We start from the raw sequence: 15430 nt of genomic DNA on the forward strand, positions 1-15430 counted from the left end.
CAGAACAAGAACCAAGATAACTACATAGCTACAGAACAAGAACCAAGCTTATTACATAGATGGAGAACAAGAACCAAGCTTGAGGAAAATAAATATTTGATACACTGGCGATTTTGCAAGTTTTTTCCCACCTACAAAGAATGGAGAGGTCTGTAATTTTTATGGTAGGTAAACTTACACTGTGGGAGACAGAATCTAAAAAGATCCAGAAAATCACATTGTATGATTTTTAAATAATTAATTTGCATGTTATTGCATGAAAAAAGTATTTGATCACCTACCAACCAGCAAGAACTCTGGCTCTCCCAGACCTGTTAGTTTTTCTTTAAGATGCACTCGTATTCTGCACTCATTTGTAGACCTGCGCATGGCTGGGATGAGCTACAGGACAATAGGCAAGCGGCTTGGTGAGAAGGCAACAACGGTTGGTGCAATTATTAGAAAGTGGCAGAAATACAAGATGACTGTCAATCTTCCTTGGTCTGGGGCTCCATGCAAGATCTCGCCTCGTGGTGTAAGTATGTTTCTGAGAAAGGTCAGGAATCAGTCCAGAACTACACAGGAGGACCTGGTCAATAACCTGAAGAGAGCTGGGACCACAGTCTCTAAGATTACCATTAGTAACACACTATGCCATCATGGATTAAAATCCTGCAAGGCAAGCAAGGTCCCCCTACTCACGCCAGCACATGTCCAGGCCAGTTTAAAGTTCACCAATGACCATCTGGATGATCCAGAGGAGGCATGGGAGAAGGTCATGTGGTCAGATGAGACCAAATAGAACTTTTTGGTATCAACTCCATTTGCCGTGTTTGGAGGAAGAAGAATGATGAGTACATCCCCAAGAACACCGTCACATTCGTGAAGCATGGGGGTGGAAACATCATACTTTGGGGGCTGCTTTTCTGCAAAGGGGACAGGACAACTGCATCGTATTGAAGGGAGGATGGATGGGGCCAGATATCGCAAGATTTTGGCCAACAACCTCCTTTTCTCAGTAAGAGCATTGAAGATGGGTCGTGGCTGGGTCTTCGAGCATGACAATGACCCAAAATACACAGCCAGAGCAACTAAGGAGAAGCATTTCAAGGTCCTGGAGTGGTCTAGTCAGTCTCCAGACCTGAACCCAATTGAAAATCTTTGGAGGGAGGTGGAACTCAATGTAGCCCAGTGACAGCCCGATACCTGAAAGATCTGGAGAAGATCTATATGGAGGAGTGGGCCAAAATCCCTGCTACAGGAAATGTCTGTACTCTGTAATTGCAAACAAAGGTTTCTGTACCAAATTCTGTTTTTCTATTGTATCAAATACTTATTTAAAGCAATAAAATGCAAATTAATTATTTACAAATCATACAATGTGATTTTCTGGATTTTTTTTTTAGATTCTGTCTCTCACAGTTGAAGTGTACCTACGATAAAAATTACAGACCTCTCCATTCTTTGTAGGTGGGAAAACTAGCAAAATCGCCAGTGTATCAAATACTTATTTTCCACACTGTAGATACAGAACAAGAACCAAGCTTACTACATAAATCCAGAGCAAGAACCAAGATTACTAAATAGATGCAGAGCAAGAACCAAGATAACTACATAGATACAGAACAAAAACCAAGCTTACTACATAGATACAGAACAAGATCCAAGCTTACTACATAGATATAGAACAAGAACTAAGATAACTACATAGATACAGAACAAGAACCAAGATAACTACATAGATACAGAACAAGAACCAAGATAACTACATAGATACAGAACAAGAACCAAGCTTACTACATAGATACAGAACAAGAACCAAGATAACTACATAGATACAGAACAAGAACCAAGCTTACTACCTAGATCCAGAGCAAGAAGCAAGATTACTACATAGATACAGAACAAGAACCAAGATAACTACATAGATACAGAACAAGAACCAAGATAACTACATAGATGCAGAACAAGAACCAAGCTTACTAAATAGATGCAGAGCAAGAACCAAGATAACTACATAGATACAGAACAAGAACCAAGCTTACTACATAGATACAGAACAAGAACCAAGCTTACTACCTAGATCCAGAGCAAGAAGCAAGATTACTACATAGATACAGAACAAGAACCAAGATAACTACATAGATACAGAACAAGAACCAAGATAACTACATAGATACAGAACAAGAACCAAGATAACTACATAGATGCAGAACAAGAACCAAGCTTACTAAATAGATGCAGAGCAAGAACCAAGATAACTACATAGATACAGAACAAGAACCAAGATAACTACATAGATACAGAACAAGAACCAAGACAACTACATAGATACAGAACAAGAACCAAGCTTACTAAATATATGCAGAGCAAGAACCAAGATAACTACATAGATACAGAACAAGAACCAAGCTTACTACATAGATACAGAACAAGAACCAAGCTTACTACCTAGATCCAGAGCAAGAAGCAAGATTACTACATAGATACAGAACAAGAACCAAGATAACTACATAGATACAGAACAAGAACCAAGATAACTACATAGATGCAGAACAAGAACCAAGCTTACTAAATAGATGCAGAGCAAGAACCAAGATAACTACATAGATACAGAACAAGAACCAAGCTTACTACATAGATACAGAACAAGAACCAAGCTTACTACCTAGATCCAGAGCAAGAAGCAAGATTACTACATAGATACAGAACAAGAACCAAGATAACTACATAGATACAGAACAAGAACCAAGATAACTACATAGATACAGAACAAGAACCAAGCTTACTAAATAGATGCAGAGCAAGAACCAAGATAACTACATAGATACAGAACAAGAACCAAGACAACTACATAGATACAGAACAAGAACCAAGATAACTACATAGATACAGAACAAGAACCAAGATTACTGCATAGATGCAGAGCAAGAACCAAGATTACTACATAGATACAGAACAAGAACCAAGATAACTACATAGATACAGAACAAAAACCAAGCTTACTGCATAGATACAGGACAAGAACCAAGCTTATTGCATAGATATGATACCAGGGCCATGCTTAGAACAAATTACTTCTGCTTTTATCTCTTTTTTTTCTGCAACAGAAGCTCCTTCTGCAGCCTGTGCCATACACACGAATCTACACAGCCTTACACATGCTATAGCTACAATTGTACACATTAATATACACACATAGCCATGCTTTTGCACATACATACACACAGGTGTGCTTTAACATACCATAAAATCAGCAGTGGAGCCCCAGCTGCAGACATAGTTGGTGAAGAGAGAGGGAAGTCAGGCACAACTTTTTGGTTGTAGAGACAACCATCAGGAACACATCTACCTTTCAATGCCACAAGTGGCTGCTAGCATGTTGGATTGCAATAGGGGTGGCTTGGGCAGCTGTATAGAATCCATGGCCACCCACAATAACCACCAACTATAAAATGTGCATCTTCAGGTATTAACACAGCCTGAGACTACCCAAGCTGGACTGTGCAGGCAGCTCGCAAATGCTTGTACAAATTTGTCAACTCCTTTAACTTTGCCTACAACTCATACAATGTGGTGGTGGCAAAATAAATGTATCTATATAAGTTGTGGACACATATATATTAGGCTTTAGTATATCTGTGTTCACTTAAGGGGTTCTCCTGTGTTCCCACAATATGTGCAGTAATATGACCACTAGCAAATCCACAAAGTGCATGGGGAGAGCGAGAAAGGTGGCCCAGTTCTTTACAGGGCAGACTTAAAAGTTCACAAGGGAACATGCTGGAAGCTAGGGAGAGCAGTTTCCTTTTCTTTGTCGCACCAGTTTGTACCCCCTAGGACTGGGACACATACCCCTAATGGTATGTGTAATGCTCCTTGAGAAACATTGATATAAACAACACCTGGCATATTAATGGCAATTTCTTTTTAATACTGGTCATCATATGGCTCTAATCTTGGGATACCTCGAGTCAAGAGGAAAGATCAGGAAGAAGACTTCTGTACGTCCTTTTGGCACACTAAAAGAAATTATACTTTAAGATCTGATTTGAGATCATCCCATAAGAAATAGACTCTATTGACAAATGATTGGCTCCAAAGTCACTTTCAAATGAAGTTGTGTACTAGACCCATGGGGCTCATTATTTGGGGTACTGTGTTGGGCTAGAGTGCCGTTAGACCAATAGTGAACTTACATTGCAGCAAGAATTAGAACAGCACGATTTAAGTGTTTCGAATCTACAAGTGTGATTGTGTTAGTTCTGAATATTGTAAGATCTACAGCAGGGGAACAAGAGGGTCTCCTATATGTGTAGAAGTTTCCACCATCATTATAGATGGGGATTCTTAACTAAAATAGCAGTAAGACTATGGTGCTCTCTGCCACAAGATGTCGTGATGGCTGATTCATTAAACATTCAAGAGGGGCCTGGATGTCTTTTTTTAAAGATATAATATTAAGTTGCCCTTACTATACTATAGTACATTCAGGGGAGTAACAATCCTGTTTTCAGAAGGCGCCACCAGGCTGCCAGTGTTTTTAGCCAGTTCAATGAGGGCCATGGGAGTCTATGGCTCCCATCCCCTCCGCCTTGCCTCATAATTCTCAGTTCAGGCATCCTGCTGCGCAGGCGGTTGGAAACACATCCCCATATCCTCTCCTGCGCAGTGTTATCATGTCATCCCACAAGACCCGGTGCAAGAGGTCACGGTGATGTCATCGCGATCTCGCTGTGGTCGGAATTCAAGCCAAAAGCAGCGACGGAGAGTGGAACAGAATTGAGTATTTTTTATTTAATGTGAATACTATCTTAATAATTGTAGGTGGCTTACTAAGACATGGGTCCAGAAGGTTTATACCTTATGTGGGAAATCTTTTTAAATATTTTAAATGGTAACGATAAAAAAAGTAAACATCTACCTCTTCTAATTAATATTGTACTACAACGCATTCAAACATATTATGGCAAGAGGATGGCCCCGATCCAAAGTTTGCCCTGGAGCCCATAAAACTCTAGTGACATCACTAACTACATTATAACTAGATTTCTGGAGATGGGTTGCTGATCTAGGGTTTTCTTTTACAAATTTCCATCTTTGGAGTTGGGAAGAATTTTTTTCATCTAATATGAGTCAATTGCCATCTGCCTCATAGGGGTTATTGCCTTCTTCTGGATCGAGATTCTAAGAATATAAACTGGAGGAGATGAACCCATGGATTTTTTTTAACCTCAACGGCTACGTAATGAAGTCCTTTCAAAAACACACCCAGTCCATCACGTTCAACCGAAATAAAAACCAGAACACTAATTTTTGTAAATTGTTAACCATTGACTTTATCAAATTCTTACAGTTACAAACCTGTACACCATTTCTAGGAAAATTAAATAAAAAAATTAAAAATAAGCCAAAAATAAACCATAATACTGTCAACAACAATTCACACCAGGAAATGTATTCTTCCTTTTTGGGACAAAAGATGAAAATAATCCAATCCATGTGTAATAATTAGCATAATTCATTTCTCATGTCAAAAGCAAAATAAAATTTCAGAAATTGTAAGTTTTAAAATATACAGTAAATGAAAGAGGTATAAAGAGGTATAAAACTGAAATAAATATTAAAAAACAATTAAAAAAACTAAGACAAACTGCAACAAAGTTAATAATAAAATACACCTACAACTTCGGATGCATATATTGAGGTTTAATACAGGTGGCCGGTAACATCTTGCAAGGATCTGAAGTGGAATACAGTCCGACTGTTGCTATTATGTATCTACAAGAACTTGAAGGTTAAAAAAAGAACTATATACAATTCATACCTTATTATACAAATATTGTCTCAAATACTACAACATATCCTTAAGATCCAGCCTGTTTAAAACAGGAAAACACTACAAAATCTTTTTTTTTTTTCCTCATACAATGCTCAGCAATTCTGTCCCTAACAACATCAGTGCAGTTTTTGGGCTCTTTTTTTAAAGTGTCCAGATGTAATGTCAAGTTGAAGGTAACATTTTTTCATGTTTCAGCTATACAATGATTTCTAAACATACCGTATGACACAATGCATTACTATGAATTTTAATTATTGCCTTTTTGAGTTTTTTTTTTATTGAAATTTGTCTGGCATACAACCTGCAAACAGTTACTAACCATGGTATATGACAAGCAAATATTTCATCTGAAGAACACTTTGTAAGTTCATGAGAACTTCACTTAACTTCAAATAATACAATATAATTATTAATGTTTAATTACAATAGTCCAATGGCTTTAAAATATTCTACAGCTACACATCCAATCAATTAAGAATCTTTATCTAAATCTTCCTAGTAAATTTAAATCTTGAAAGGAGCAAAATGAAAAATCTAAATTTGATGAAAAAAGGATGTGACTTGAGGCTCCTGGGCGCCAATTTAATATATGTAACAGGTCTCTCACCATGATCATTTATAATACTAGTGTCTTCCTATGCATTTGGCAATGTATTACTACAGAAAAAAAAACAATGACCAACTAAACCCTTGTCCCATCAAATATTTTTTTTTTAAAGATTCATAGCATTAATAGTTCTAATATTTCACAAGGAATAATGACTGTTTGTGTCAGGAGTCAGGACCACAATGTTGGACCACACAATAGGTCATAGAATTAGTTTTCTTTTTTTCTCTAATGATCAAATATTGATAAAACGTGATCAATTTTGATGCTTTCTTCCCCAAAACCAATGACATACAGGTCAGGGCTACAAAACAAGGAAGGACTTAATTCTGATGATATTAGACTTATCCATGGCTTCCAAGCTAGCACAATGCCATTTTTTACAAAAATGAAAACGTGAAAAATATCACACCTGAAAACAAGTTTTAGGTTTTGCCCATTTATCGAATTGCGGCCTCATGTACCGAATTGACTTATACTGGTGGCAGTTGGGTTCTGCCATGGTGCATGCCGTGCTTCGTTCTGTAAAATCTGAATTCATTTACTATGGAGGTTCCAAAATACCTGGGATCAGCGAGAATTGATCAGAATAGCAGATGTCTATCACATGTTCTAGATGTCTACATTGTAGGTGACAAGGATATAGGTGACACTTTAGGTCCTAGAATAAGGTTCAACCTTGCCACTAGCCTTGACAGTGCAATTAATTAATAACTAGTAATAATTTCTATAAATCAGACCCTTCAATGAACCTTGTCTGCCTAATCACCAGCATTTAGTATAAAACACCCCCTTCCCATGGTGAAAAGATCTAATTTGATATATTTTTACACTGTAGGAACATAAATGTCTTGCATAGCCTTTTTGGAACTGAATGCCACAATTGAAATCACTCAGGATTTTCATTCACGTCTTAAGTTTTGTTGCAATAGATCTAAAAAAAATTGCAGTCATAGGGCAACTTAATCTATTACTATGGCATACAGTGTCACATAACATCTCTGGCCATACTCCCATATGCTTTAGACACCTAAGGTATAAAAATAGGAATGGATTTGCGCCCAACGCTAGGACCAGCTCTGTAGACAAAAGACTAAACGGAATGACTCACTATAGATGTTGATATGCCATCAAATCGCAATTGCTGGGGTTCCAACAGCTGTGACACCCTCTAATTACTAGAATGAAGTGGCAGTGGTTACATTGAGTATAATGTGCCAACCATGTAGCTTCCACGAGATGAAATAGAATGGTGTAATCGGCAGGGCTCACATGGGTGAGACATCGATGGAATGTCAAGCAAATATAAGAGTTTGCTCTTGGAACAGAGGTGAACAATGTCACCCTACATTTTGACTGACCCTGCCAGTCCTGTAGGGTTGACTCTGATAGGTCTGGGCACTATCTGGTAATAGAAAACATCAATCATTGTGATCAACAACTATGGCTATAACACTGATGGCTTCCTGGTATGATAAACCTTTCCTATTAGAATTATGGCTTAGCTATAGACAGAATCCAACGTGGGATTGTGAATAAGGATTCAGCAATCTGAAACACGTGGACCTGACTGCTGGGTTCCTATTTTTGTATTTTCTTCAAATTTTATCAAGAATCTGGCTTTACCACTGGACATTTCTCTCCTTGCGATGTTTTGTTAGAAAATAGCAATCATCATGATCAACGACAATGTCTCCAATTATGATGGCTTGCTGCTTAAAACTTTCTTATTAAAATTATGGCTTAGATATAGGTAGAATCCGATTCATTTTGATTAGCATATTTAGAAATATGCAAATGTAAATCCCCCCCACCCAAATGGATATCAATGGTGTAATAGCATGCAAACTAAGTAATATGACTTAAACTTTATGGGCATTTACCAGTTAAGATGATCATACATGGCCACGTTAATGATCTCATATGTAGATACCTTAGATACAGACCATGGGGGAACCTTACACAGAGGGGGCCCAGTCCCAGTTGGTCGCATCCATTTTGCTATTGGGTGGTGAGAACCTGTGCAGGAGGACCTGGAGGAACTGCAAGAAGGGGTGGGAAATTGGCCAAAGGGCCTGGACACCAGGCCCTTCTATCCTGGGTGCCATAATGGGGCAATTAATGTACATCAATGGTAATACCTAAACTAGCAGCTGAAAATGTTATGCAATCAAAATATCTAATTACTGCACCACTACATTTGCAAAAGCCGGAGCAAGAATCGTGAAACTGATATTATATACATTATGTAAAACCTTGACTGTAGGAACATGTTTCCACACACAATACTGAAGAATGGCATGAAATTAGGCTTTATCTCTAGTATAATACAAGGTAACTCATTGTCATAAGTCTGAGGAATGATAACCAGTTTACAGTGTATATCATCCATAGCACAGAAGGCGTCTATCTAATGATAAGCTACTTCACAAATGCTACCTAAGACGTCATTCTATCTACTGAGACCACCACATTGTGCTATGAGTCATCACAGAAACAGAAAAAAAGGCTAAAGTCTGTTGTGGTGACAACGAGATACGCATTACTTAAAATTCAGATGCCGATAGTGGACACTTTACAGATATGAAACAATAATGTCATGAAAGTTAAAGGATTTCTATAAGAATATGGCTCAAAGGGCATCTATTACTTACATGGGTTGACCCAAAAAACTTCTATAACACTACATAAAAATTCCTGGATTTGTTCCCCCTTTTCAGCATTTCACAGGGGGAAATGGCTTTGTTTCCCATAGGAAGGATGTATACCCTTCCCACAGGAGGGTGTATTTGCTTCACTTATCTCGTACTGATCTTAAGGTGGCCATGCACTCAAGATGAAAGTTGGACAAATCGGCCAATTTCATTGAGACTGGCCAACCCTCTAATATATATATAGGGGTGCTCCGACTCTCCTATGATGATAGATATAAGGGGGAAGAAGAATCAGGCAGTTTAGTCTCAAATGCCCGATCCTTTTGTTGTCAGGCTGCCGCCAGAGGTGTCTGTCAGTGGCTTTCTCTCTTCTCCCTACTGAGAACATATACATGCTCGGCCAAACTTGAGTAGCTGACAACTATTGAATGTATATGGTTTTATGTAAATGAACCATAAATATTGTATTGTGCTACCGTACATGTATGAACATCAGCTGAACATTTTTGAAGAATAATCTCAACAAATCTAGGTGGATACTATTGACTTAAAATAGGACCCATTAGATTTCCTTCTGGGTTTTGGTATCTCTGGTGACAAAAATACTAGCTTATTATTGATTATTATTCTCCGGATGGATACTATTGACTTATAATAGGACCCATCAGATTTTCTTCTGGATTTTGGTATTTCTGGTGACAAAAATACTACCTTATTCTTTTTATCAAAAACACCATGATGTGAGCAGAGCCGGCAGGCCAAATTCACGAAGACTGGTATACACCTTGGGAATTTTTAAAATGGTGTTCACAATATTCCAAAGGGAATTACCTTTTTCTGCTACGGATATTGAAATAAACACTGTTGAGATATGGGTCATTGATCCACCCAAAAATGTGTCCCCCAAAAAGTTGATATTGTATTGTACAACCGGTCAATTTAGGTCAAATTGTACAGAAGATACAATTGTATTGTATATAAAATTATCACATAGATTTAGCTCTAAGGGTTAGCCTTTTAAATGATATGTTCACATGTACGATGTGTTTGACTGATCACAAGATTATGGCTGAACACCTTCCTTTCCTTTCTTTTTGAATTGTTGAATGTACTGTACAATCTACCTCATAAGGTGTAAGGAAGACCATTACATAATGCAATTCTGCACTATAACCTGAGCTTTATGTGCACTGCTATCTGATATATACAGTTGTGTACAGACTTGTGCATACATCTTGAAACATCTGTGGGGGTCACTTTATAAATGTTTTAACCCTATTTGTGTTAGACAAATAACCATGTCATGAAAGCTTCTGAATAAGAAAGAGACTAGCATATACCCTTTGGATGGAAATATGGTACGTATCAAAAATACTACAAATGTTGCCTCATGAAGACAGTCCCTTTCCACATGCCCTGATTGGGCATTTGGGCATCTTAGAGTGGGTGCCCCTCTTGACTCCACCTCCAATTAGCTAAAGTGCAAAGCCATTAAGTAAGAATAGATTCTGCTTTGGTGGACCCAGGCTGTCAGTGTATTAAATAGTCGGCCAGAAGATGGTCAACTTTCCAGGAGTCTAGCTCTGAGGACCTCATAAAATCCAATCCCCCAGTAATGTAATTGCTGTGGGATCTATAACTCAGAGGATGTACTTAATGGAGAAAGGGTTGTCTTCATAAGAAAACTCATTTAACCTTTGTCTTAAATTGAGTAAATTTCAATGCAAGAATCTAAAATGCATGGACAATCCTCACATTTCCATTTGACCTTGGTTGTGATGAAGACAATTTTTTTACCCAACCGTATTCTATGCCCTTTTAACCTAGATGGACCCAAAACAGATGACTACTTTTATGGCAAGATCATAGATGCAATAAGCTGATGACCACAATCAGATGACTGTACAACAATCGTCATCATATAGTGTGACCAAATCACCCAATTAATGTCAAGAACCATCTTATTAGGATTGGGATGACTAGAGGATGTGCATAACCTTCCCTTTTATTTAAGATGAACACAATAAAACACAATTGAAAAAGTACAATGGAAGCAACATGATTGAGATCAAGTAAGCGTAAGAAAGGAGAAAGAGCAAGTAGCCTAACCACAATGCTCAATAAGCTCATAGCAAAATGATCAAATAAAAGATACAAGGTGCAGTGAACACATAATGTAGAAAAAAGGCACCCCTCTCCAAAAAGTGTCCTTGCACCTCTACTTTAAATGGGATGGTAATGTACCCCATAAATGACATTTGTGCCATACTGCTGGATATTCTGATCATGACCAAATAACAAGCTATCAGATAAAGGTGTATTCCCATCTTAGCCATTTATGATGTATCCACAGGAAACCTCTGGGATCTACACCTACTGTGTCTCCAAAATGTCCCTCCTGGTGAGTGGACACTTGGCTACTCATGTGCGACTCACTCCATTCACTTGTACAGGAGTTTTAAAAACATCCAAGCACATTTTTGAAAATAACTACAGGTCCCAGAAGTGAGAACCACATCTATTAAGATAGTAAGGGCATATCCCGTGGCTGTGTATAAATGCCTAAGAGGTGAATTTTCCGCTTTAAATATGTTGCATGAGATTAGAAAAACATGGCTGCTCTAACAGCTCTACTTTGCAGAACCAGACTCCAATCTATGGTCAAGAGTGGTGTTGTTTCCCAAAAAGAGAAGCAGTATTTATGATGAGAGGAATTTAAGAAGTCAGTTTTTGCTTGAGTTTGTGCTGGTGTACCTTATACCAAATTTATCAAATGTCGCAGGGTATTTAAAAAATCTTGCCATGATAAACCTGGAGTAAATATATTAACATACCTAACCCAACTCACTTTCCCACCCACTTTCAAAAGTGGCATGGGGGGTGTAAAACTGCAAAAAGTCAAATAATTCGGCTCAAGATGTTACATGTAACAAAATGTGCCAAATTTCTACAGTATGTCAGAAAACAGGTGTAGAACTTTTTTCTTGAGATGTTCCTCCATTTACTCTGCCACTCCTTTACTGGGGTAAGAGTGAGGCAATTCTTAGTTGATAAATGTGGCTTAAATCAATTTGACTGACTAACCATCCCCACGTTCCCACCAGCCTTTGTAAAAAGGAGTGGTGTAGAAATAGAGAATGGTGCAAATTTTTTGCACAAAGAAGCCCAAAAAGTCACCAAGCCCAATTTTGTTACTCCTTGAAACCAGAATTCTGGAGCTAATGACACTTTTTTTTCCACCGCCATCAGAAGTGAAACCATAATCAGGTAAGGCTGGGGCAGGAAATTGGCCAGTACCAATTTTTTTTCTATGGCAAAGTGCCAAAATCGAGAACTAGAACATGAGAATCAGGAGCAATTTACCACATTTTTGGAAAACAACGAGGCCAATTCATGGAAATAACATGCTTGCATATGAATAGAGCAAGTTCTTTACTTTTTGACATTTCAATATATTTTATAAAAAAAAATGTGAAAAAATAAAAACAAGGCTCATGCTGACATCAACAACATTATTGCATATTTTAAGGATTGTACAAACTGATGGCAACTAACTAGTGATGAATGAATTTCCAGAAATTTGATTCCAGACCAATTAATCTGAACTGGGCTTCGGATTCGATTTGGACCACAATCAATTTGAGCTAAATTGAAAGTGCTTTAAATACCCTGAAAAGCAGTAGATAACCCCCTACCCCTCTCTTTCTCCCAAAATTCTCCCAAAATTCTCCCAAATTGAATTAGCAAAAATGTTTATTCTATAGAATCAAAATTTTTGAAAAATTCTGCTTGAATTTGAATTCTACAGAATCTATTCACTCATCTCTACAACTGTTCAGGAACAGCGCTACACCTGAAAATGTGTTGAGCCTAGTATTGCAGCTTAACTTCAAGGAATTGAATGAGGTTGATCTAGCTGACCTAAAGCAACACACAACCTGTGAGGTTTTTGAAAGAAAGTAGACATGTTTTTCTAATCGTATACAAGCCCTTTAATAAACACTTTAGAAGAGATTGGGGCATCCCAGTCCTAAACATGTAGACATCAATTTCCACAATATATGTTTACGACCTATATATTTCTTCTCCAGTTTTTCCACCCACACCCGTCTGCCCTACTTGTATCTACAAAAACACTGAAAGGCCAAAATCTCAAACATATATAACACTGCTGATCTACTATGTAAAAGACTATGTTTTATTGCTTCCATGGGTACATTACAGTGTCCAATTATGCTACATAACGAAGGAGCTGACACTGACTGCAAAACCAGTTGGGCGTCTTTAGGGCCTGAAGTGTGGTATGCAAATCATAAAAATGGAACCGGAGGGATTACAGCCATTATGGACAGGGCACAGACACTGGTTGAACACAAAGTCGTCTGTATGGCTAATTAAGTCCGTTAATTTACATCCCGTCTTCAGTCATGTAGAGGCGTGTCCAGATAAAGCAGTTTTTGGAATTTTTGACATTTTTGTGCTATTCCAGTAAACTTTTATGTCATGTATGTAAACGGCCCTGTTGCTTACCCATAGTAAACATAATAAAGTGTACTTGTCACACATGCACAATGGAAACATTCTAGGGGCAAATGTAATAGTATAAGTCAAAGTGTAAGATCAATTAAGACATTACCCAGTGGGTCTTAGAAACAGAATTTTTTGCACCCTTACAACTGCTAATAGTCTCAAATTTACCTGGATTGTGCCAAATTTTCAAAGACAGTTGGATTTTCCCACTTTGAAAATGAGTGGGCTTTATGTAAACCCTGCTTCAGAAGTGAGTGTTCCTGGGTGGGCTCAGGGTGGGTCTTAAATGCCTTGAATGCACCAAAAAAAAATTGGTAAGTATTTTAACAATGAGCTTTTCTTTAAAGATCATTTGAAGTTTGCGTAGATTTGGGTGGCATTTGGAGGTTTTGAGAGCAGTGCTAATGATTTTAGGGTGGAGCCTCTAATGATCTTGGGTGGGGCTTTAACTTTATATTAGATTTGCTCTGTCCAGGTATGATTGGTGGCATACAATGACTCTGAAGGTACCTAGGGGAAGAAGTTTGGCAGGGCATGTTCCCCTTGTGATGTGTTAAGAGCCTCCAGTAGGACACTCAACTCTGCCAGAGGTGCTAAGTTAATGGACAAGGGAAGTGAATTTGCCTAGCTACGACTCAATGCCAAAGCTTTTAACCTGTCTCTTTTGCGTTGGTCATGATTTAATTATATCACCCGCTCTGTGACTTAATAGGCTGTATTCACCCATTGATCAGTACTGTCCATGGGCTGATTCCTATGTGAATTAGTGACAAGCACACTTTCTTGGCTCTTGAAGACTTGTTGTAGCTCACAAAAGATTTCCGCTACAGGCATCCAGTTTATTCAGAGATGGTAACCTAGTCAAATGGTTCACACCTTGTCTTACAAGATGACATTTTTGATATTGTACCCTTGAAAATACAGTTTTTTTAAGTATGAAAACACTGTGCATACTTTTGGCAATAAATATAAGCGACATGTTAGAAGGATTGTCTATTTAATTTTGCAACGTATCACTGACAAACTGTACTATCAAAGCCATTGGCGTTCCATAGTTTGCATTCGTTAATAAAAAGTCTTCGATGAATGCAACGACTTGTATATGTATCCCTAGAGGCTATGGCTATACATACAGATACAGGTGTATATATAAAAAAAACGAAGTTCGTCACACTTGTGTTTGATGTTGGGTTTCCATGTAAGGAATGTGGGAGTGATCGATTCGAAAGTCGTCTAAACTTTCATAGTCACTTATGGCCGCTTCGGTATCTTCCAGTCCACAGCTGGCCGACACATCTGAAGAAGAAGCACCTACAGAATTGTGCAAGGATAAAGATACATTATCTGTGCTTGTCTTGTCCACCTTTTGGCTTGGAGCAGGCACAAAAGTACTAAATGAAAGTCCGGGGTGTGAGCCACAAGTCTCTAGTTCGCTTGAGAGATGATGGGGTGGGAGGTACTGGCTCGGGTGAAATTGTGGACGCCGACTGCAGTCTGGACTGAGTGTGCTGATTATAGACCTAGGCTGTACTTTAGGAAGGGTATCATAATGTTCTTGAAAGTCCTCCGGAAGAGGAGGTGGAAGCTGATCTTGACTTAAATAATCTTCATGTTGAGGAGGGGGATAGTCACTGTCAATGTCGTAACCTCCCAGATAGTAATCTGTCTCGAGTTCTCTGGTGCTACCATGGTGGGCTGATGACCCATCAGCAGTTTCATAGTTTGGGGCCTCCTCAATGTCAGACAAATGAGCACTTGGCATCCAATCCGAGGTATCCCAGTGGTACGCTGTGGAGACAGAAGAGTCCAAATTTAATA

General features: G+C 38.3%; 1 protein-coding gene across 5 annotated transcripts in view; it reads right to left on the minus strand.

The window, feature by feature from the left end:
• Window positions 1–5461: 5461 nt before the first annotated feature.
• Window positions 5462–15430, minus strand: part of FAT3 (FAT atypical cadherin 3) — a 588664-nt gene continuing 578695 nt past the window's right edge. For 4 of the 5 annotated variants that reach the window (XM_040426353.1, XM_040426354.1, XM_040426356.1 and 1 more), the window contains one exon: window positions 12319–15400. In XM_040426353.1, coding sequence (XP_040282287.1) covers window positions 14781–15400 — 620 coding nt within the window. In that variant the 3' untranslated portion in view covers window positions 12319–14780. Of the gene's footprint in view, window positions 9692–9793; window positions 15401–15430 lie in introns of those variants that run through there. The other variant, XM_040426352.1, reaches the window with a different exon arrangement.

This window comes from Bufo bufo, chromosome 3, assembly GCF_905171765.1.
Source record: "Bufo bufo chromosome 3, aBufBuf1.1, whole genome shotgun sequence".
Taxonomy (NCBI): domain Eukaryota; kingdom Metazoa; phylum Chordata; class Amphibia; order Anura; family Bufonidae; genus Bufo; species Bufo bufo.